General features: G+C 38.9%; 1 protein-coding gene across 1 annotated transcript; it reads right to left on the bottom strand.

The window, feature by feature from the left end:
* Positions 1-15,307: 15,307 nt before the first annotated feature.
* LOC148016131 (uncharacterized) lies at positions 15,308-17,730 on the bottom strand. Its single transcript, XM_087664437.1, has one exon. It carries the CDS (start codon positions 17,591-17,593, stop codon positions 15,713-15,715), a length of 1,881 nt encoding a protein of 626 aa, XP_087520563.1. The 5' UTR covers positions 17,594-17,730; the 3' UTR covers positions 15,308-15,712.
* Positions 17,731-21,572: the final 3,842 nt, after the last annotated feature.

The raw sequence follows: 21,572 nt of genomic DNA, 5'->3' as shown, positions 1-21,572 counted from the left end.
TAAGGCAATCAAAATGTTTCAATGGAAACCAAATGTGGATCCCAAATGAGCTCACAATAGCACAACTCAAACCACGACCTTGTGAGATTATTGAGATGAAGGTAGCTAAAAAAGAGGGCAAATGGGCAATTTATTGAGGTGGCAAGGCCATCATAAAAGAGTTAAAAAAACCCAAGCATTAGGCTACTTTAAGATCATTAACTGATAAGTGTAGCTTGAGCAGTTTGTGTTCATTCATACCAAGTGTAGAGCCTTCCTTTCTGATAAGGGTTTTCCATATATGTAGATATCGTCCAATGCTTTATAGATCTACAATATTGCGCTTTGGAACCCAATTGCATCAGGCCCTAGCATCCTTAAAAAACTTATCACTTTTGAGGATCACAAACGACTGTGCCATCCTAACATCACTTTTGCTCCCTAATCTTTCCTCTAGCTCCCATGGACTGTCTCTCATGATTACTCCATGAGTATTTTCCCATAGTGACCCAAACTCCAGCATGGTGTCACTTTCAGGGCAAAGGGTAAAGTTATCGGCCACATTTCTAGCCAAAGATCCCACTAAACCATTTAGAATGGACAAGGTATCTTTAGGGTTACGGGGATTCCTTGGTTTCATCATCATGCTCATGGCTGAAAATTTAATCCACCTATTTTAGCATCCACCGCTTCAAGGCGGCTATCAACTATATAATAAAGGACCTACCTCCGATTCTAGGGAAACAATAGCAAATGAGGATAGAATTACTAAAACACCAACATTAAGTGATGGAGTAGACTCCTTAGTGCGTAGCATAGGACTCCCTAGACCACTCTGTGAGTTGGTAGAAAGGGATAGCAAGGATGATATTAACCTTCCTACACCAGTAAAGGTGGAAATGGAAGAGGTTGGAGACCCCAAGACACTAGAGTTAGGTCATGAATATGAGGATTTTAATGCCCCAGTGCTGATCCCGAAGGAAAAGACTAAATGCCCTCCTCCTTATAAGGATCTTCCAGTGTTTCATGGGCTAGATAATGAGGATCCGATGGTGCATTTACGAGAATATGGCCTAACTTGCCTTGCAAGTGGGTTCAATGATATTCATCGGATGCTCGTATTCTCAAGTACCCTAAAGGGAGAGGCTAGAAAATGGTACTGGAGCCTCCCAAGGGGGTCTATTAAATCCTTTGAGGAGTTGAGTGATCGATTTTTAGATGAATATGAAAAGAAGGTGCCTATGACCCAAGTTTTAGGGCAGCTGATGTAGATTAGGCAGGAGTCCTATCCTTCTGTTAAAGAATATGCTAGAGCCTTTGATGATATTCTGAGGCTTTGGCCAAGAAGAGCTACTGCATTGCTAGGTGATGTGCTACGTGAGCTCTTTTTGAGTGGCTTAGAGATTAACATGCAAATCCAAGTGGGATTGCGGAATCCTAAGTCGTTAAGGGAAGCAAAGATGCATGCCATTGCTTATGAGGGACATATTCAGAGATGTTGGGAAAACTTTTGAGTTTTCCCCGCTCAGTACAAGTGCATCCTAGCTTCCAACCATTTCTACAAGGAGACAGCTCACTTGTGTTGATACCAAGGCAGCCTATGAGAGGAACCTTGGTAGCTAAAATCTCCAAGTAGAAAATGGCAATAGTAGGGATAATACACCCTCTGGGGATAAAAAGATTCCAAGCCTAGTAAGTCCCATCAAGGCTTGCAACACTTCCATGAGAGGTAGTTGTGACAGTGGAATTGATAGAACCATTAGGTCTACAAGCTTAGATGAGCGTTCTATGAGTGGTTCTAGTTGTGCTCCTAGTAAGGCTCTTGAGAGACCTTTCCAATTTATAGATGAATCATGCTTTTGAGTAGATGCTATTCCTTTTAGTAAAAGCATGGTTCCTATGGCTAAGCAGTTGTTACAGAGTGGACAAAGGCAAGTAAAGACATCTCATGTAGTGAAGATGCAGCATGCCAAAGGTCCACCTATACTAAATAGAAGCCATAAGTCTATGAGGCCATCTGGTAATGGTGATAAATCCATTGTGAGTCCGTTGGACCAATGTGGGCAAATGAGGCAGTCTAAGAATATGAAAAGGAATATGAGATGGGTTTGGAGGCCTAAAACCCCTAAAAATACTGTTGGTGTGTCAGATGAAGGGCCAGGAATTGCATGTGGACATGCTTTGATGGATTCCCAGGAGGATGCGACTAAAGGCCATAATGTGACATCTGACAATAGGGACCGCCGCCCTAAGATGCATTTATGTGATGGGTCTAGGCTTGAAGCTCTATCTAGTTTGGATCGTATCATTGACGTATGGAATGGTCCAACTAGAGAAGAGTTGAATGATCATAAATCCATGATTCTCCCTGTAGGAGGAGTTACTGGAAAGTTGGGACAAGCGATCCGTTTGAATGACGACCAAGGGGATGAGATATATCAACCTAATGATGTCATTCATTCAGCTCATAGTACCCAAGAAGAGATGGTCATTATTACTGAGATATCAGTAGAAAGCTTTGGACTAGTGGATCTACAAAGAGCGTAGATCAAGCTTTTAGCTGACTCGCATGAGGAGAATGAGGCTAGTCCTCCTATTTTATGCTATCCTTGGTATCCTGATTAGTTTGATAGGATGTGATGTATATGCCAAGGAGATCATATATTGCATGGATTAGAATGAACTATCCATTTTAGGCCAAGAGGGCCAATTGCTTTAAGTAGTTAATGTCTGATCTCTTTAGGCCAAGAGGGCCAATTGCTTTCGAGTTTTAATAATCTATTTCTTTAGGCCAAGAGGGCCCTATCTTTGTTTGGTGTAGGTACATTTAATGCTTTGTTGTTTTAGTGATTGCGCCATACAGGTTGACGAAGTCGCTGGAGGGAGGCATTGCTGCAAAGGAGCTTCTTGTGGCCATTCCAAGTGGTTTCGTTCCCTTTTTTAGTTTTTCCCTTAAGCAATTAATGATATATGTGCGGGTGACGGTTTTTCTTTCTTGTTGGGGACCGGCAATTGAGGCATGAAGTCCCACGTTTAGGTTAGGTATGTCTGGGGGAGGTCTGAGTAGTCATTGCCTCATACAAGGCATTGTCAGGCATTGAAAGACCTGTTTTAGATGGGAGTTCTAATGACCCTGTTCTACTGACCTGCTAGGCAATTGTTCTAGGAGTTCTTGCTAGTTATGAGGCAGTTAGAGAAGCCTACTAGAATAATGATAGAAAGAGAGAAAAACCTTAAAGATTTGAAAGACAATATATGAATATATGGAGGTGTGTAAAAATGGGTTTTACCCCTATAAAAATAGAAAAGAAAAGAAAGAAAAATCCTTGAGCTATTGTTTATCGCCTTGCGAAGGCCTGGTAGGTTCCTGGGGACGAGTAAGACCTGGGGCCGATGCCTTGTCTTCCTTGGGGTAACATCTTGCCATAAAATAAACAAAATAAAAGAAGGTTGAAGCGAAAATAAAAGTGAGCGTTAGAAAAGGATTAAGTGTCGCCTTGCGAGGGCTTGGTAGGTTCTTAGGTACCGAGACAGGACCTGAGGCCAATGCCCTGTTCTCCTTGGGTCACTACGCTCAACTCCCTCCTTTTTACACGCCCGAGTATGGAAAAATAAAAAACTAAAAGAAGAAAAACTATGCTAAAAGATAATACATTTTAATCAGGCTATAGGAGTCCTCGCCTAGGAGGAGCTCCTGTGATGCCAGGAGGCATATTCCACGGTGGATTCCGTGAGGTTTTGCGGTGGATTCCATAAAATTTTATTATTATCAGGGCTCATACACAAAGTGGATTCTTTGTGCGAAAAGTCGATGGGGATGCCTATCCTTTTCGGGCGTTTTGTTAATTTAATGTGTAAGTGGGTGATTCCATAGTGGGTGATTTCGTAAAATACATATTTAAATTAATAGACATTTATGAGTTTAGAGTGCACACTCATAATAAATTAAGGTTAGGATTGATTTCTAACCAATTTATTTTTGTAGCTGAAGACTGCTAGATATTCACTTTTGTCGGTTTAATTGTATTATTTTTCTAACAATTGTGAATGCTTCAATTGATGTGTAGAGTGAGCAACGGTGGCATTGGGAAGCATTGGAGAATAGCGTGTATTCAAATTATCATCAATTTTTGATGGGCGCGTATCTTAGGCATGGCGCCTATATTTTGTCGCGCTTATTTATTAAAGCGCGTGATATTTATTTATACGCGCATGGACGCACGATTTAAATATTTGTATTGGACATTGTATTTGGGTACTGCCTGACTTCTTGGGCGCCCAATAGCTTTATTTCTTTAGCGACACAAAAGCAAACAAAAAAGCTAAAGCGTGCTATTTTGTAAATTGGGCTATTTCTTGAGCTTGAAGATGAATAATATATTAAATACATGCTTTGTGGAGCACTACACAAGGCATGGGGGGAGATTGCACCCAATTGGTCTTTTGGTTCATGTCGTGCAAGCTTTCTTAATTGGTTTTTGTGTAAAAAGTAGAGTTCTTTTGTTCTTAGGGACCTTCTGACACTCATTACGCGCGCATACAACATCCGATTTGTGCACCAGTGGTATCAAAGCGAAGCTGAGATTGAGAGCTTCCAATCGCTTACCATCTCGCACGAAGGCGGAGCTCCTGGAACGATCGAGCTCTATAGTCAGTCTCGTGGTGAACGGTCAATACCAGCGTGTTCTTGGCAGTCAAGAACCCCCTTTTGTACCCTCTGATCGTGAAGGATCTCTCTCGATAGGCGAAGCACTGGCGGTAAAGCTTCTATGTCAAGTCGTTTTGTTACAGAGAAGAAAGAAGAGAAGTTTAAAAAACAATTAAAGTGTTAAGCTTAAGGCTTAAGCTTTAAAAGCTTAAGGCCTTTCAAATCGTCGATTTGCTGCTGCGGTATGCTATCGTTAGAATCGACGGCGTGAAAAATGCCCCCCTCAAAAAAACGAAAACGGCAACACATAAGCTTCATTAAGCTTAGTCACTTAAGCTTTAAGCTCTAAGTTCTTCAAGTTTCTTAAGTCTCCAAAGTCACTAAAGTCTTCTACAACAACTATTATAGCGGCCGTTCATACTGTGTGTAATCTGAACTGGTTTTGGAGTTCCAAGAAGTCCCTGTTCACACTTGTAGTCTTGTTGAACCAGTTTCAACAAAAACAGAAGTTCATATGTAGACTATACGTAGTCTTTACGCAACACTATTTTCTTGGAAGACGGTTTGTGACAACAAATTCCGCAATCGTAAAGGAGAGATACCATAAAAGCCAAACAAAATATACAAGCCTTGTAAACCCGCCTTTGATCTACGCTCATCCCGCTAACAAGATTTTGAGAGTGTGAGGTCTTTTGGAATTTTGCAGGATGACTGAACAAAACATGGACGATCTTATGGCTGAAGGTGATCTACCCGAACCAACAATGGAGCAAAGGTTGGATTTGATTATGATGCAGCTTCAAGAGGAACGAAGAGCCCGACAAGCTTCGCAAGCTCAATTGGCCAATCTGCAATGATTTACCACTGACCAAGATGGATCGCAACCTGAAAATCTTATATGACATACCATCAATGCAACACTTGAAGACCAATCCATTCGCAAAGAAACAAAGATAAGTAAAAGAAACTTCAAATTTCGTACTTTCAATGGATCACGCGATGGAAACACTGTACTTGCTTTTATCAGTCAATTTGATGATTACTTCCATGAAGAAACATATGCTGAGAAAGACAAAATTAAATGTGTCACTAACGATTTAGTTGACCGAGCATCTTTATGGTGGATTGTGGTCCGCAAGAGCGTTGATTGTTCCACTACTTGGGAGACTTTCCAAAAGAAATTTTTGCAGAATTTCCTTCCTCCCCAATTCCACGAAAAAGCCATCAAGCAATGGGATCTTCTACAACAAAGAGATCGCGAACCTATTTCTCAATACACTGAACGTTTCTGGAATGCTCTACTGCAACTACGTATGCTCGAAGATGTACCCGAAGCAACTCATAAACGCAAGTTTATGTCTGGCCTACTTGGACATTTCTATGCAGAAGTCAATATGTTCAAGCCAACAACACTTGAAGATACAATTTCCTTGGCCCATGACACTGAAGACAAAATTCGTGGACGAGACAAGCGACCACAATAATTTCCAACTAATGGTAATTATGGTTCCAAACAATTCAATTCAAATTTTCGAAGATTCAATCAAAGTCATTTTCTTCCATCTTCATTCCGTAAATCTTGGACACGACCACCTGCCTTGCATCAAACACAAATCCAAACCCTAAGCCAACCCCACAGTCAAATCCCAACATTCCTAAACTTTCTGCCATTACCAATAATGTATCCAAAGCCAAACCCATAGTTTGTTATAAATGCCATCAACCTGGACATTTAGCATCCAATTGCCAATCCAAAAAGCCATTTGTCCATATCAACTATCTGGGAGCAATAGAAGACGAAGAACGTGAGGAAATGCTAGACTTTACGAAAGATGATGACGACATTGGTACTACGTCGATACTTTGCCAGGTATGCCAACTCCCCATTCTTTATTAACAATGAAATGTTTTGTGCATGGTAAAGAAAAGACTATTTTACATGATGATAGGAGCACACATGACTTTATTTCTGCAAAATTAGTCAAAGAATTGAATTTACAAACTGTTTCTACACATTATCGCATCAAGGCTGCATTCCTAGGTACGAGATATAATGGAACACAAGAGGTGCATAATTTAGAAATTAAAATTGGTGAATATACTGAACGAATAAATTTCCTAGTTGTACCTTTGCAGTCTAGTGGCATTATCTTAGGAATGCCTTGGCGTCATCAATACAATCCTGATATAGATTATTCTACGCATTCAATTAAAATTTATTTTCAAGAAAAACAAATCACACTGCATGGTATGCACACTTTCAATAATTTTCCACTGCTTACTCATACTCAGGCTAAACGTGCATCACGTAAAAGTAGTAAATCTTATTTAATATGGGTGAATGAAATTCAAGCTAAAGAAAAACACATGCATCCTAGGCATACACAATTTCTTGCCCAATTTCAAGCCCAATTTCAAGATTGTTTTGCTGCTGATTTACCACCTGGATTACCACCTTCACGTCCTGAAGATCATAAGATAGATTTAATTCCTGGAACACAACCACCATGTAAAGCACTATATAGACATAACCAAATTGAACAGAAAGAAATTCAAAACCAAATAGAAGAATTGCTTAACAGAGGATTAATTAGACCTAGTAGGTCTCCATTTGGTGCACCTGTCTTATTAGTGAAGAAGAAAAATAATACTTATCGCATGTGCATTGATTATCGTGCCCTAAATAAAATTACTGTTAAGAATAGATATCCGATTCCTAGGGTAGATGATCTTATGGATAAGCTACAAGGATCTGCCATATTCAGTAAGATAGATCTTAAATTTGGATATCATCAAGTAAGATTGGACAAATTTGATATATTCAAAAGTGCATTTAGAACACAATTGGGACACTATGAATTTTTGGTTATGCCTTTCGGTTTAACTAATGTACCAGCCACATTTAGTCGTATGATGAATCACATATTCTTGAAACATCAGCATTGTGTCATAGTTTTTTTTAATGATATATTAGTATTTAGTAAAAATGAGAATGAGCATTATGAACATTTGTCTTTAGTTTTTCAGTTGTTAAAAGACAATCAATTATATGCTAATCTCGAAAAGAGTGAATTCTTCCAAACATAAATTGAATATCTAGGACATATTATTTCATCAGAAGGTATTAAAGTCGACCCTAAAAAGATAGAAGCAATTTTAAATTGGCCCATACCCAAAAATGTGTATAAATTACGTTCTTTTCTAGGTCTTGCTAGTTTTTACAGAAAGTTTGTGAGGAATTTCTCATTACTTGCATTACCTTTGACAAAAATTTTTAAGAAGGGTATTGTATATAACTGGTCTGACAATTAACAAAAGTTCTTTGATTTGCTGAAACATGCTTTAACTCATGCTCATGTATTACAATTACCTGACTTCAATAGATAATTCTTCTTAGTAGTTACTGATGCTAGTGGATCTGGAATAGGAGCAGTCCTTATGCAAGATTCTCATCCCATAGCCTACTCTAGCTGCAAACTCAAACCATCTGAACTTAAATATTCTACCTATGACAAGGAATTGCTAGGCTTTAGTACAAGCCTTACGTCAATGGAAACATTATTTGATGGGATCTGAATTTATGATCAAAACTGACCAACAAAGCATTAGATATCTCCTTAGTCAACCACAAATATCTGACCGACACATTAAATGGGCCGCTTTTATTCAAAGTTTTCATCCCCTTATACAACATCAACCTGGAAAAGAGAATGTTGTAGCTGATGCTTTGAGTAGAAGACCTACAATTCAAAATATTTATGTGATATCATTTGATTCTCTTATTCCTATGAAATATACTTATCATAAGGATCCTACTTTTAAAGCTGATTGGAATAAACTAGTTGCAAATAATTGGATTCCTATTGATTCATTGTCTTACACTAATGGATTCATGTTTTATGAAAAAAGATTGTGTGACTGTTCCATTTCGATCATTTGTTTTGCATGAAATTCATTGTCCTCCATATCAAGGTCATAGAGGAATTATATCTACTTTGCGTACATTGAGACTGAAGATTTTTATTAGCCACATATGGACACTGATGTATCTAACTTTGTATTTGAATGCCTAATTTGTCAACGAGTTAAAAGACATCATGGTAAACAATATGGTTTACTAATGCCATTATCCATTCCATCACGACCATGGGAACAAATTTCAATGGATTTTATCACTGGTCTACCTAACACTAAAGCTAACCATGATATGATTTGGACTGTTGTAGACAGGTTTAGCAAACAAGCATATTTTATTCCATGCAAGAAAACTTTAACTGCATCTCAAGCTGCTCAATTATTTTTAAAAACTGTTTTCACTAATCATCGTTTACCAAAATTCATTATTTCTTATCGTGATTCTAGGTTCTGCAATAATTTTTTGATTACTTTGTTTGCTAACTTAGGAACAAAGATTGATTTTTCATCTACATTTCATGCTGAAACAAATGGTCAAACAGAAGCTACTAACAATACTATTTTAGATCTTTTGCGTGCTTACACCATTTCAAAACCATACACATGGGATACACATCTACATTTACTTCAGTTTGCATATAATAACACACCACATACAACTACAAAGAAAGCACCATTTGAAGTTATTTATGGATATCGATTGCCTACACTTATTGCATCATTATCAAACAAAATTCAAATTGTTGATGATATTGCTAACATGCATGCTACTATTTTTTATGAAGTTAAAGATATGATTGCCAAAGCCCAGCAATCATACACAAAATAAGAAAATAAGAAAAGACAGGCTATGAATTTTAAAGTTGATGATTATGTTTGGTTACGAATTGAAAAACGAAGATTACAAAGTGTAGATAAACACCCCGTTGTCAAATTAGCACCTAGATTTTATGGACCATTCAAGATCATGCACAAAATCAATGATAATGCATTTAAACTAGAACCACCACTACATTGGAAAATCCACAACACCTTCCATATTAGTTTATTACGACCTTTTAGAGGCCAATTACATGTACACTCTATCTATGAAAACCCTCCTTTGCTAAATGATGAAACTGAAATCCTTGAGCCTGAAACTATTATAGAAACTAACTCTATGACAACTAGAACTGGCCATAGATATTCTAGATATTTGGTCAAGTTTAAAAACCATCCTGTTGAAGAGGCCCAATGGATGCACGCTAGAGACCTAAATGCTTTCCCCACACTGTTAGCTCCACATTGAGCTAATAGCAATTAAGGACAATTGCTATTCCACCCCGGGGGTATGATGCCAGGAGGCATATTCCACGGTGGATTCCGTGAGGTTTTGCGGTAGATTCCGTAAAATTTTATTATTACCGGGTCTCATACACAAAGTGGATTCTTTGTGCGAAAAGTCGATGGGGACGCCTATCCTTTTCAGGCGTTTTGTTAATTTAATGTGTAAGTGGGTGATTCCATAGTGGGTGATTTTGTAAAATACATATTTAAATTAATAGATGTTTATGAGTTTAGAGTGCGCACTCGTAATAAATTAAGGTTAGGATTGATTTCTAACCAATTTATTTTTGTAGCTGAAGACTGCTAGATATTTACTTTTGTCGATTTAATTGTATTATTTTTCTAACAATTGTGAATGCTTCAGTTGATGTGTAGAGTGAGCAGCAGTGGCATTGGGAAGCATTGGAGGATAGCGTGTATTCAAATTATCATCAACTTTTTATGGGCGGGTATCTTAGGCATGGTGCCTATATTTTGTCGCGCTTATTTATTAAAGCGCTTGATATTTATTTATATACGCATGGGTGCACGATTTAAATATTTGTATTGGACATTGTATTTGGGTACCGCCTGACTTCTTGGGCGCCCAATAGCTTTAATTCTTTAGCGGCACAAAAGCAAACACAAAAGCTAAAGCATGCTATTTTGTAAATTGGGCTATTTCTTGAGCTTGAAGATGAATAATATATTAAATACATGCTTTGTGGAGCGCTCACACAAGGCGTGGGGAGAGATTGCATCCAATTGGTCTTTTGGTTCATGTCGTGCAAGCTTTCTTCATTGGTTTTTGTGTAAAAAGTAGAGTTCTTTTGTTCTTGGGGACCTTCTGACGCTCACTACGCACACATACGACATCCGATCTGTGCACCATCCTGGTTGAGTTGTCCTTAGTTAGATAGGCAGTTCAGACCACCACTTAAGGCGACCTCTTTGATAGTTGTTTTTAGCTTGGCTATGTTGGAGCAGTTAGTTAGTGACTAGCAGCAGGCCTTCTATCAGATTATGCTGGGCCTACTCCTCGTGGATTTCATACCTTGGTGTTATTAGGGGGTAGGGTATAAGCTGTGATGTGTTGTGTTGTGTATTTTTTGTATCAGCTTGATGCTCCTTTTTGTTGTTTATGTGTAGATCTGTTCGTGGGATTTGACGGGCTGAGTTGCCCTATCCCGTGGTCGCCAATGAAAGATCATGTTTTATGCCAAGAAGTGCTTAAAAATAGCCAAAAATTACGAATATCCGAGGAAAAATAGACTTCGTTGAAGGCGATGGTGGCAATCAGTACAAAATTAAGCGCGGAAGTCCCTAAAGCGTTAATGTTAATTTTCATAGGAAATCAAATGATGCCGAATGGTCAAGCTAGAGTTTTCCTAGATGCAAAACGACGTCAAGAATCTAATGCAAGTCTCGGATCTCCATTCCGAGGTTGTTTGATCTCCCATTTAGTGACAGATGATTTTTTATGTCGAGAAGTGCTTAAAAATAGCCAAAAATTACGAATATCCGAGAAAAAATAGAATTCGTCGAAGGCAGCGGTGGCAATCAGTACGATTTGAAGCAGCAAGTCCCTAAAGCACTAATGTTAATTTTCATGGAAAATCAAATGATGGCATATGGCCAAGTTGGAGTTTTCCTAGATGTAAAACGATGTCAGGAATCCAACGCAAGTCTCGGATCTTCATTCCGAGGTCGTTTGATCCCCCATTTAATCCCAGCAAGGTTCGGGATTGTGAAGCAGCTACTGGATCTGGAAGCTGAGAAGAGGGTGACAGGGCCCAACTTTATAGATTTCGATGCCATGGAACCACCTATCTAGACGGATCTCGAATCCGATGTCGTTTGCCCCCTCAAAACTGAAAAATCAACTTGCCGGAAGTGTGAATGCAAGATGCATGAACTAGATAACTTGATTAGAGTTTAAAAGCTCTTAACAAAGAGCTTAAGGCCACAAAACCTTACGAAATGAAACGATGGGGGGAGGGGGAGGCGTCAGTTTTTTGCGCCCCATTTTTTCCCCCCTCATCATGATTTCCTGATCGGGTAATGTAGGAGGAATGCTCCTGGCCCTGAGATGCTTCTATCATTCGCCCTCCATCGCCACAAACGGATCGAGGAATGATGCACTGAGTCAAGAGATAAAAAACCAGTATTTCTCTCTCCTCCCTCTCTCTCCTGCATAGAGGCAATTCCTATGCAAGAAGTCAAGAAGAAGAGGGGCTGAATAATGCTTGTCCAGTTGTGATCGGATTGCTTCAAGATGAAAAGGAGGCTGAGGAAAGAGGTTCAACACTGAAGAATGGTTGTTGGTTGGTCCGTGGGCTACTCAGAATAATTATTAAAAAATCGGCAACACGCAAGACACGCAGTATGCTTCAATTTTATAAAGAAATTTGATTGTTTTTGTTGTTTCATGGTCCAAATGTTGTTCATATGTAATGAATTTTTGTTTGAATTTTGTTTGCATCATGTTTGAGGGCTATAACTCCAGAAATACAAAACCCATGATGATTAGAGCTGTTATTAATTCTTTAAAACTCGCAAAATATCATTTTTAATGAAAATTAGTGATTTTTTTCGATTTTGAGTTGGAAAAAATGAGTGAAAATAAAATAAACTTAGAAAAAATGTTAAGTTTCAGTCAAAATAATAAGTCAATACAAATAAATAAAAAATACATTTTTCCATAAATAATAAATTAAAAATAGTAAAAAATAAAAAAAAAGAGATTTTTGCGCTAAAAAAATAAAAAATAATAAGATTTATGTGCATGAATGTTTGGTGAGGTTAAAACATGAGGTTAAGTCTCAGTTTGGCCTCATCTTTTGTGTTATAGTACGTGTTTATGGCTTTTTACATACAAAAATGATCCAAAATAACCATTTACATCTATGCAATGCAGCAACACCTAAACGGTGAGGGAGGGAAGGAAGTTTATGCGACAATCTAATTACTGAAAAGATACAAATTCTGATTTTCCTTTTTGTACATAGCATTTAGGGATCGTTTTATAATTAAATATAGGTGACTAGTAGTACGGAAGTTCTGGTGCTAGTCCCTAAAGCAGCGCAGCACATAACGCTTAGTTAAAATTCATGAAAGGATTGTTTTTCGCACCTCACATGGCTGGTTTTTTTAATCATAAAATGATTGTGCACAATCGTCATACACCTTGCATCAAGCATGCCACGTGGTATCTCCTGGAATGCATTGCAATTGATTGATAAACTTTGACCAACGCTGAGAGGACAAGAAACCTAAGCTGTAGGTTTGAACGGGTGCTTCCGTTGGGGAAAGTTTTGTGAGGCAAATCAAAATCTCCTGGAATGCTGAATTATGAAAGAGTGGAGTTTATTATATGTATTAGCGATGCATCTTGGGGCCAATTCCCGAGGTGTAGGAGAGTCGCAATGAAACTGCGGCAATCAGCCGAGAGGTGCTTCCCTATGTGTATATTATGAGACATTATGTCTATATGTTATGGGATCTCCCTATGAGGAGAAGGGAATGTGAACGTTGGACTATATATTGGATACAAACGTAAAATCATCATAAGCATTTAGTGCAAAGTGAGTTTTAGACACTCCTGGCCCACGAGGCCGTGTGGTGGGATTGTCTGTTGTATGCATGAGGTCCGACCGGCTAGTGCCATAGTCAGTGCCGATCCATTTTAGGTCCCATCAGACACCCAAAAGTGGATTGTATATGAAACTTGAGTTTGTTATTTTGTCTTATATGCCTTTGAGGTGTTTTTACACACACACACACACACACACACACACACAAAGTCCGTGTGTGTGTTTTTGGGATGCACTTGTACTGTTTTGCCATAAAATTGGGGATTTGTGTCAAAGAAATAAAAAAACTCAACAAAAACTTTGTAAAATTCAAAGATGAGGTTTTCAATTTGAAAACTTTTGAGGTTAGGCAAGCAATATCTTTTGTGAAATTCCACTCATAGATTTGAAAAATATTACAAATTCTTCTAGCCAAATCCTTTCTAGTTTTTTTTTTAAAAAAAAACACACACACACACACATATTACCATTCCTATGCATAGTATATAGTGTTACAGAGCATGACTTCGTGCATGTCCATTGAAGTAGGGAGAGACTACATAAAATGATTCACATTGATTAGCACTCCACACACTAGCTCATTATGGCATGACCTTAACAATGAAAAATACTTGGAACCTTGTGTACTATTACATAGGCTCTTTCCAATGACCTTAGCCTCAAAAGCTACGAGTATTAAACCAAATATTATGACTATTATTTACTTGCATGAACTCTTGAATAAAGTTGATGGTGGGTGTTGAATGTTGATCTAAGCATGTACACAAACCTAATTGCACAAAGTCATACTCTACATAGATCCAATAGTCCATACCTTGAATCTCTACAAATCTAGGACTCTCTCTCTCTCTCTCTCTCTCTCTCTCTCTCTCAACACACACACCAAAGAAAAAAGGACACTTCCCCTTAACAAATTTTCTTTCATAAAGCACACAAGGAAAAACTTTAGCTAATGTGTTCTCCAAGCACAACTTATGAATGATGATGCCACAATGCATCACTCCTCAAATCAGTCACCCCACAAATGTGGGGCATGTGCTTTTGTATCGTGTGGATGTGTGCATGAGAGAGAGAGAGAGAGATCTTCCCATATAGAGAGCCTCTCCCTCTGTGGCTTTTATTTAATCTATCTGTATATAAAGCCACTTGGTTTACCACATGATAATTCACCAACTGCTACAAGCTTCACTTCAGATCGTAGATTATAATATTGACTACCACACATTTACCCCAATATTTGATATTCTGTTGAGAATTTATCCTCAACAACTCTCCTTAGAAATATGTACCATATAGGAGATGGCCACATCTTTCAATATTTGATATCCAATTTGACTAGCACACATTTACCCCAATATTTGATATACTGTTGAGAATTTATCCTCAACCCCTCTCCTTAGAAATACGTACCATATAGGAGACAGCCACATATTGCATGCATGCCTTGTTCCATTGTTTTCTATATTAGCACAAAGTACCAGTTTGCATGTGTCATTAGATTACAATGCATCATCAAATGTGTTTAAACAGACTTTGCCCTTTCACTATAGTTAAACATGTTATTGCTGGAACAAGTGTCATGATATGGGAGACCAACCACAATCTGAAATTGACACAATGTGTTCCTTAAATCCCGTCCCACAGAATAAGCTACTTTTGCCTATTCCAACACAGCCCAATATAGGCATAGCTCAATGGAGCAAATTTAATAAGACTCCTGAATTCCTCATATCGTCTGCCATGGAATAAGCTCCTTATCATCCACAACAACACAATCGGTTTCTGTTACAATGCAACACCAAAAGGTCACCATGAAAATACTGAACAGAATTAAAGAACTTTTCAGTTAAGATGCTGGAGCAGAACCTCAAGTAAATCTTTATATATAATGTAGACTTCAAGCAACTGATACATTGAGTGACCAGTTTCGTGAACGAACAATAATTACAGAAAGAATAGATCATCTCAATACAGATTCCATGGGAATCCTGAATTTGAACTGGCATTTCTTGTTTTGAGTTTGCAAACAGACCTTAGTCCCACACTGTACACTTACTGTGTGGTGTACCATGCTTCATGCAGCAGTTGAAGTTGGTTGAGTTTTAACTTTACCAAAGGATCATAATACAAAATCAGGTGATTATGTCACACTACCAATGCACATATTGGACTGGATATGAATGAACTTCCATTTCACTCTCAAAGAACACAAGCTCTCATCGAGTCAATGCTTCCAGAAATATTTTAAAAACTATACATTGGCATCACCTTCTCAGCCAAATAACCGTCCCCACCATGATTGGTGACATTGCACATCCTTGCACCTTGCAACTTGGTTGCTAACAAAGCCTCCCAAGCATGAGACTACAACCATACCTATTATATTGATCAAAGGTCTTGCTATCCTCCCAAAAAAAGAGCTGCCCTCCACTGGACCTTTCACAATGTCTTTGTTGTTTGGACTCAATTCAGCCTCTACTTCTTTGTCTTCATCAGAGGAGGATTCGCTATTACCAGTTCCTTCAACAGGTGACCTTTCCTCGGCATTCACCAAGTCCACAAAGCTAGTTTCTATTTCAGGCTCATTCACCACAACACGATTACTTGTTTCTCCAATCTCAAACAATTCAAATCCGTTGTCTATTTCTCCACGTTCAGATTCAGATTGCTCACACCATTGTTGGCGTTTAAGTTCCTCATAATCAGGATCATCAGTAGGAAGCTCATACCTACAAATTGGACAAGAATTCCTTATACTAAGCCATGACTCAATACAAGCTTTGTGATAAAGATGTAGGCAGGGAAGCTGCACCGCAGGCTCATTGAGTCCAACCATATCCTTACAAACAGCACAAGAAGCAGATCCATCATCAATATTTGCCTGTTTAATGAGGACGGAAGAAAGCCCCTCTACAGCCAACTTGGAAGCCGGTGGAGCTCCTCTATGAGAATCATTGTTGTCTATCAGCTGTTGGATAAAAGCCTCCAGACCTTCTGCATCCAAGTAGTCTCCTGGGTTCCCAATGTATGTGTCCAGTCCAGAAATCACCTGGTTATCAGCATATCTAAGAAGCTCCCGAATCTGTGCAATATGGCGTCGCCAACGTGTTATGTTACTTGGAGAAGCTGGTGGATCGCCATTAGGTTGATGCCCATTTCCACCAGCTTGAAGCTCCTCGTCAATTTCCAACAGTAATTCGTCCAGCTGAACAAGATCAAAAGCCTCTTCTTCCAATAGAAGACCATCATTCTCTCCAGCAAGCCTACCTTCACCTTCAGGACCTGATGGGAGTGCATAATGATAGGCAGCTCCTCTAGGGGAATAGAGTCTATCATCATCATCATCATCAACATCATTATTGGATCTAAAAGACCAACGTAAACTGGGCTCGTTGAATTCATTGTTATTTGTTGATTCTGCTTCAGAGGCTGTCAGAGCCACTAGTCCAATTGTCTGATCACCTTCCAGAACTCTCGAATTTATGGGAACTATGCTATCAAATTCCTCACCTATCCCTTGCTGTGCTGAACTTTCTGCAGTGGAGGATGGCTCAACACCTCCTCTGCTATCAGCTTCACCAGAGAACCCTATGTTATAATCCACGTACTGATGTCCCATATCGGAGTCATTGCCAGGTTCCACATGAAAGTCCCCATGTCTGAGTGATCCCTGAACTACAACATCAGGGCTGCCATAGCCTAGCTGATCATGAACATGCACGGATCCTTCTCTCACAGAGTCACTTTGACTGCCATGGTTCAAATTATGAGTTCCCAGGCCATCTGTGAGATGATAGTCGCCATACCTGTGTGCGCGTGTTGTATGTCGGGTGGAGCGGGCCAAGGACTGGAGCAACCGCAGCATTTGCTGCAGCGAAGCGTGCTCGTCCACAAATTCATCATCATCACCTGAGCCTGGCGCTGCTGAAGCAGCAGCGAGCAAGGGGTGGCCCACTCTGCCGTGATGCGGGGTGCTGCCACGGGCGCTGACTCCGGCATAAGGTTCAGTGGTGCGGAATGCCTCGATGAAGCCTTCGAGGCAGGAGCCGCAGACGAGCTGGCCGGGGTCGCCGGGCTGGGGGGCGGTCTCAGCGTTGCAGTGGTAGCACCAGTAGTAGACTGTGGGGTCGAGGTCGGTAGATTCTTCGGCCATGGCAGGCAGGGCCAAGATGGGAGCAGGCAAACCCTAAAGAATGGAATCACTCAGACACAACACGGTCGCACAGTCTGATGAGAGAGAGAGAGAGAGAGAGAGAGAGAGAGAAGAGGAGGAGGAAACACGCTGTCTATTATTATAGCTGCAGCTTTTCTTGACTATTTATATGCCCATTCCTATTCCTATATTATTTATTTGCCTATTTATCTGTTTTCCATACTTTTGGTATTATGTCGGGCTTTTCTGCCTAAAATCGATGTCCGAACAACAATAAACGAAAAGCAGAAAATAACCCTAAAGGAAAAGCACCATTCCTTGCTTAATTAAGAAATAGCATTGTTGCCGATTGGTTGTAAAAATAAAGCTACAAAACTTTTAACTTATAATTTTGGAGGGATCTTTAAATCAATTACACTTATTTATCATTTTTAAACCAAATATTCTACATAATTCAAGGTTCTAAACTTCCTAATCAAATTTTGAAGATCTTTTTGAAACTTTTGCAACACGTTTTACATAAAACCTTAGTTTTTCATTAACACTACCTCCAATGCCTACTTGATGGTGGAAACTCCTTATGCTAAACTAGAATGCGTGAGATTTTAAATCGCGAAGAATAACTCTTGTAAAGCAAGTAATAATGTTGCAATGCCCTATTTTTAAACGACAAAATCATGGATTTAAACAAACTTGATTTTTAAAAAAGGAGAAAAGTGTTAAGATAATGTATTAGGTAAAAATAGTTGAATGTACATCAGAGTAAAGAGAGGCCGAAAACTGGCAATGAGGATCAGCCAACACTTGAGGAGAGGCAAAGGGGTAGAGTTACTTGTTCAACTAGCAAAAGAAGTTATTGATTTAAACTCAGATCTAATAGGAATTCCTTTAATGGCTTTTAGCATAGAGTAGACCATATTACAAGGCTATGGAAATGGAGTAGATAAGAGGCAGAGTGGCATAGAGTACGTAGAGATAATTCTTGAACTACAAAGGCTAAACCAAGGGGTGAGGGGTGAGCAGTGGTGAGACAACCACCAAGGCAAAATCATAAGTATTTGCTAGCCGCATCCTTAATGGTCATGATGATGTTCCAAGCCCTTGCTTTGTAGCTACGGTGTCCAAGATGGCATGCGCTTTAGCTTTCATTCATTCCAATTGTTGCTTCTTCCTCATTTGTTTCACCATTTCTTTCTTCTGAATTGACTTATCAAATGAAATCAGTTTTAGTACCAAGCACCTCAAATGAGGATTTATCATCTTGGGCACTTACCATCACCAATACCCATCTTGGAAGCTTGTTCACCTCTCCATAAACCTTTGTGAATGATTAGCCATAGTAGGATGGATTTTTTAATAGGTATGGTAGGGGACCATGTATTGCAATAAGGAGAAAGAATAGTAAATGGAAATTCAAATTTTATTTTTCCATAAAAACAAATAAACTTAAAAGCAAGCCAAAAAGAAGAGTATTCTTTTGGGATGGATACACTCAACTAAGCAATAAAAAAAAGTTTTTCAAAGAAAGCAAGGGAGAAGCAAAAAACACATTAGGATCCTCTCGTTCCCTCTTCTATCTAAATCTTCCTCTTTGGACCCATGGATTCTCTTCTTTCCACATCGCACTGAACCCTTGGAGCATCTTGATTCCTAACCTTCTCGTCGCAAGGATTCCATATTTGTTGTCCATTTGAAGGATCATCATAGTATTGATCACAATCTCCAATACATTTTTTCATGATGGCATCCTATTGTTGATTACTTTCTCCTTCATGCTTCAAAACAACTAATGATACATTGAGTCAAGTGCAAGTTGATATGCCATTTTTCATTGAGTTTGGTCTTGAGTTTGTTTGAGGAGGGAATAATATTGGGAATAGGGAACAAGAGGTTGTCCACCAACCCAAAAGAATGCTTTTATGTTGAATTTTCCTTGAATGCTAGATAACTTGGCTAAGGTTTTGGGGCCAAGCTACTATTCTATCAAGAACCAAATGAAGCTTTGTTCATGACAATCTAAACATGTTTTTGATGGTTTTGGGTTCAAGCCAATGTTTCGATTGGAAATCCTAGATTTCTTCCCAAAGTTATATACCTTTCTTATAAAGCTAGACAATAGAAGGCTAGAGGACTTAAGGCTAAACAAGATGGAGTCTAGAGAGGCCTAAGTTAGAGTGAACTTTGGGGAGTGGTTTGGTAGAAGATAAAGTTTGAATTTAAACTCGGCTTTCCACAAGTTTTTGGGAAGAGGGCTGGCTTTACTTATGGGAATTGGCATGCTAGAAAAAATGGTAGTGATAACAAAGAGATGCCTCCACTTGGGGCAAGTTTTGATGGTGGAGAAGTTTTGAACTCCTTGGTGCAATAGGATAGCCTAGTCTCTTTAAGGTGTATGAGGCTCTTACCTATCCATTTGGTTGCTAGTTTGTCAGCCAATTTTTCTAGATATGGAAACTTCTTGCTCTTTAGTAAGGGTGCAAGGGCTCCATGCAACTTTAGGGATCTTCATGTTATTATCCATGTAACTTTAGGGATCTTCATGTTATTATCCTTTGTACCCTAAAGGAATGACCGACACAACCCTTCAAGTTCCCTGAGGAAGTTTTCAGGGGCCTCCAATAGGCCAAAAAGTAGATAGCAGATGCTATCAAAATATGTTTGAGCACAACCACCCTACCTGCTAAGTTGCCTCGAAAATCTTTCTAATATCCCAGTTTGTTCTTTACATTGGTAAGCACCCATTGCCACCTTTGTTTCATAAAGATCATGAAACCCATAAGGATACCTAGGAGATGGAAGACTTGACCATCCTCAATGACCTTGCATCCCTCATTAATTAGCTAGTCTTGGGGGGGGGGGGGGGGGGTGAAGGGGCTTGATTAAACTTTTTATTCCTATTTTTTGTGGCTTTCATTACTAACCCAAAGCCCATCAAAATTCCTTGATGTAGCACCAAAAACATCTAAGAGCTTTACCAACATTGCTATTATGGGTTTAAATCATTTGCCATTGACAAATTGGGAGACTAATCCCAATGATGTTACCAAAATCCACTTCTCTTTGCATCAACCAACCCAAGGTATCAGCTGAGGTTGCAAAAAGGAGTGGAACAAGGGGGTAGCCCTATCTTATAGATTTCTTAAGAGGGAAGGGGATAGTTATGAAGCCATTTACTGCAACCTTGGTAGAGGCATTGTTGAAGAGAGTCATAACAAATTTAATGAATCATCTATTGAGGCCTATATCCTAAGGGATTGAAAAATAAAATCCCATTCCAATCTGTGATATGCTTTGTCAAAGTCGATTTGGAAAAAGATAGAATATATTTATATTTTCTGCTATCCTCCTCCTTCCTAAGCTTAATGCACATGGACAATAAGGGAAAGTCTAGTTTCGATTCTTGAGCATAGTCTATTCCTTCCCATAAGGCAATGGTTGCATCAAGAATGTATCTACATTTCATAAAACCCTTTTGTTCCCTATGAATCCATTGGTTGAGGTATCTTGAGATATATTTGGCTAGATTTTTGGCAAAAATTTTGTATGCTGTGGTGAGGCACGTAATGTACCCTTGATTAGATAGTAGAGTCTTGTCATCTCTCTTATGGATTAGCTTGATAATCCTAGCATTGAGGCAATGGGGTAGAGCTCCAAAATGTAGTGATTCTTTCCAAAAAGCTAGTAGAGGTCTTAGAAGTATTTTCTTGAACTCTTGGAATAACTTATTGGGGAGGTCGTCTAGTCCAAGGGTTTTGCCTTTTTTCATGTCATCAATGGTGTCACACTTGATTCATAAATAGTAATATCCTAATCAAATATATTTGCAATAGATTAAGGGACAAATTTAGGTTTAGAGAGGGCAATTTTAGCTCATTCATTAGTCTTGTCAACATTGTATGAAGGATCAAGAGACATTAAATTCTTACTTAGCCAAGTTTTGATTGTTTTGGCTCTGATAGGGTCTGAAAGACCTTTAGTG

Source organism: Lygodium microphyllum, chromosome 23 (assembly GCF_053477565.2).
Source record: "Lygodium microphyllum isolate KBCC chromosome 23, Lygodium_microphyllum_v1.1.10, whole genome shotgun sequence".
In the NCBI taxonomy this organism is placed as follows: domain Eukaryota; kingdom Viridiplantae; phylum Streptophyta; class Polypodiopsida; order Schizaeales; family Lygodiaceae; genus Lygodium; species Lygodium microphyllum.
The sequence above is the reverse complement of the archived record's forward strand: the minus strand, read 5'-3'. Positions and strand labels throughout refer to the sequence as shown.

Coding starts and splice junctions, on each gene's coding strand:
- LOC148016131 (XM_087664437.1), bottom strand. CDS start 17,593: ATGGCCGAAGAATCTACCGACCTCGACCCCACAGTCTACTACTGGTGC.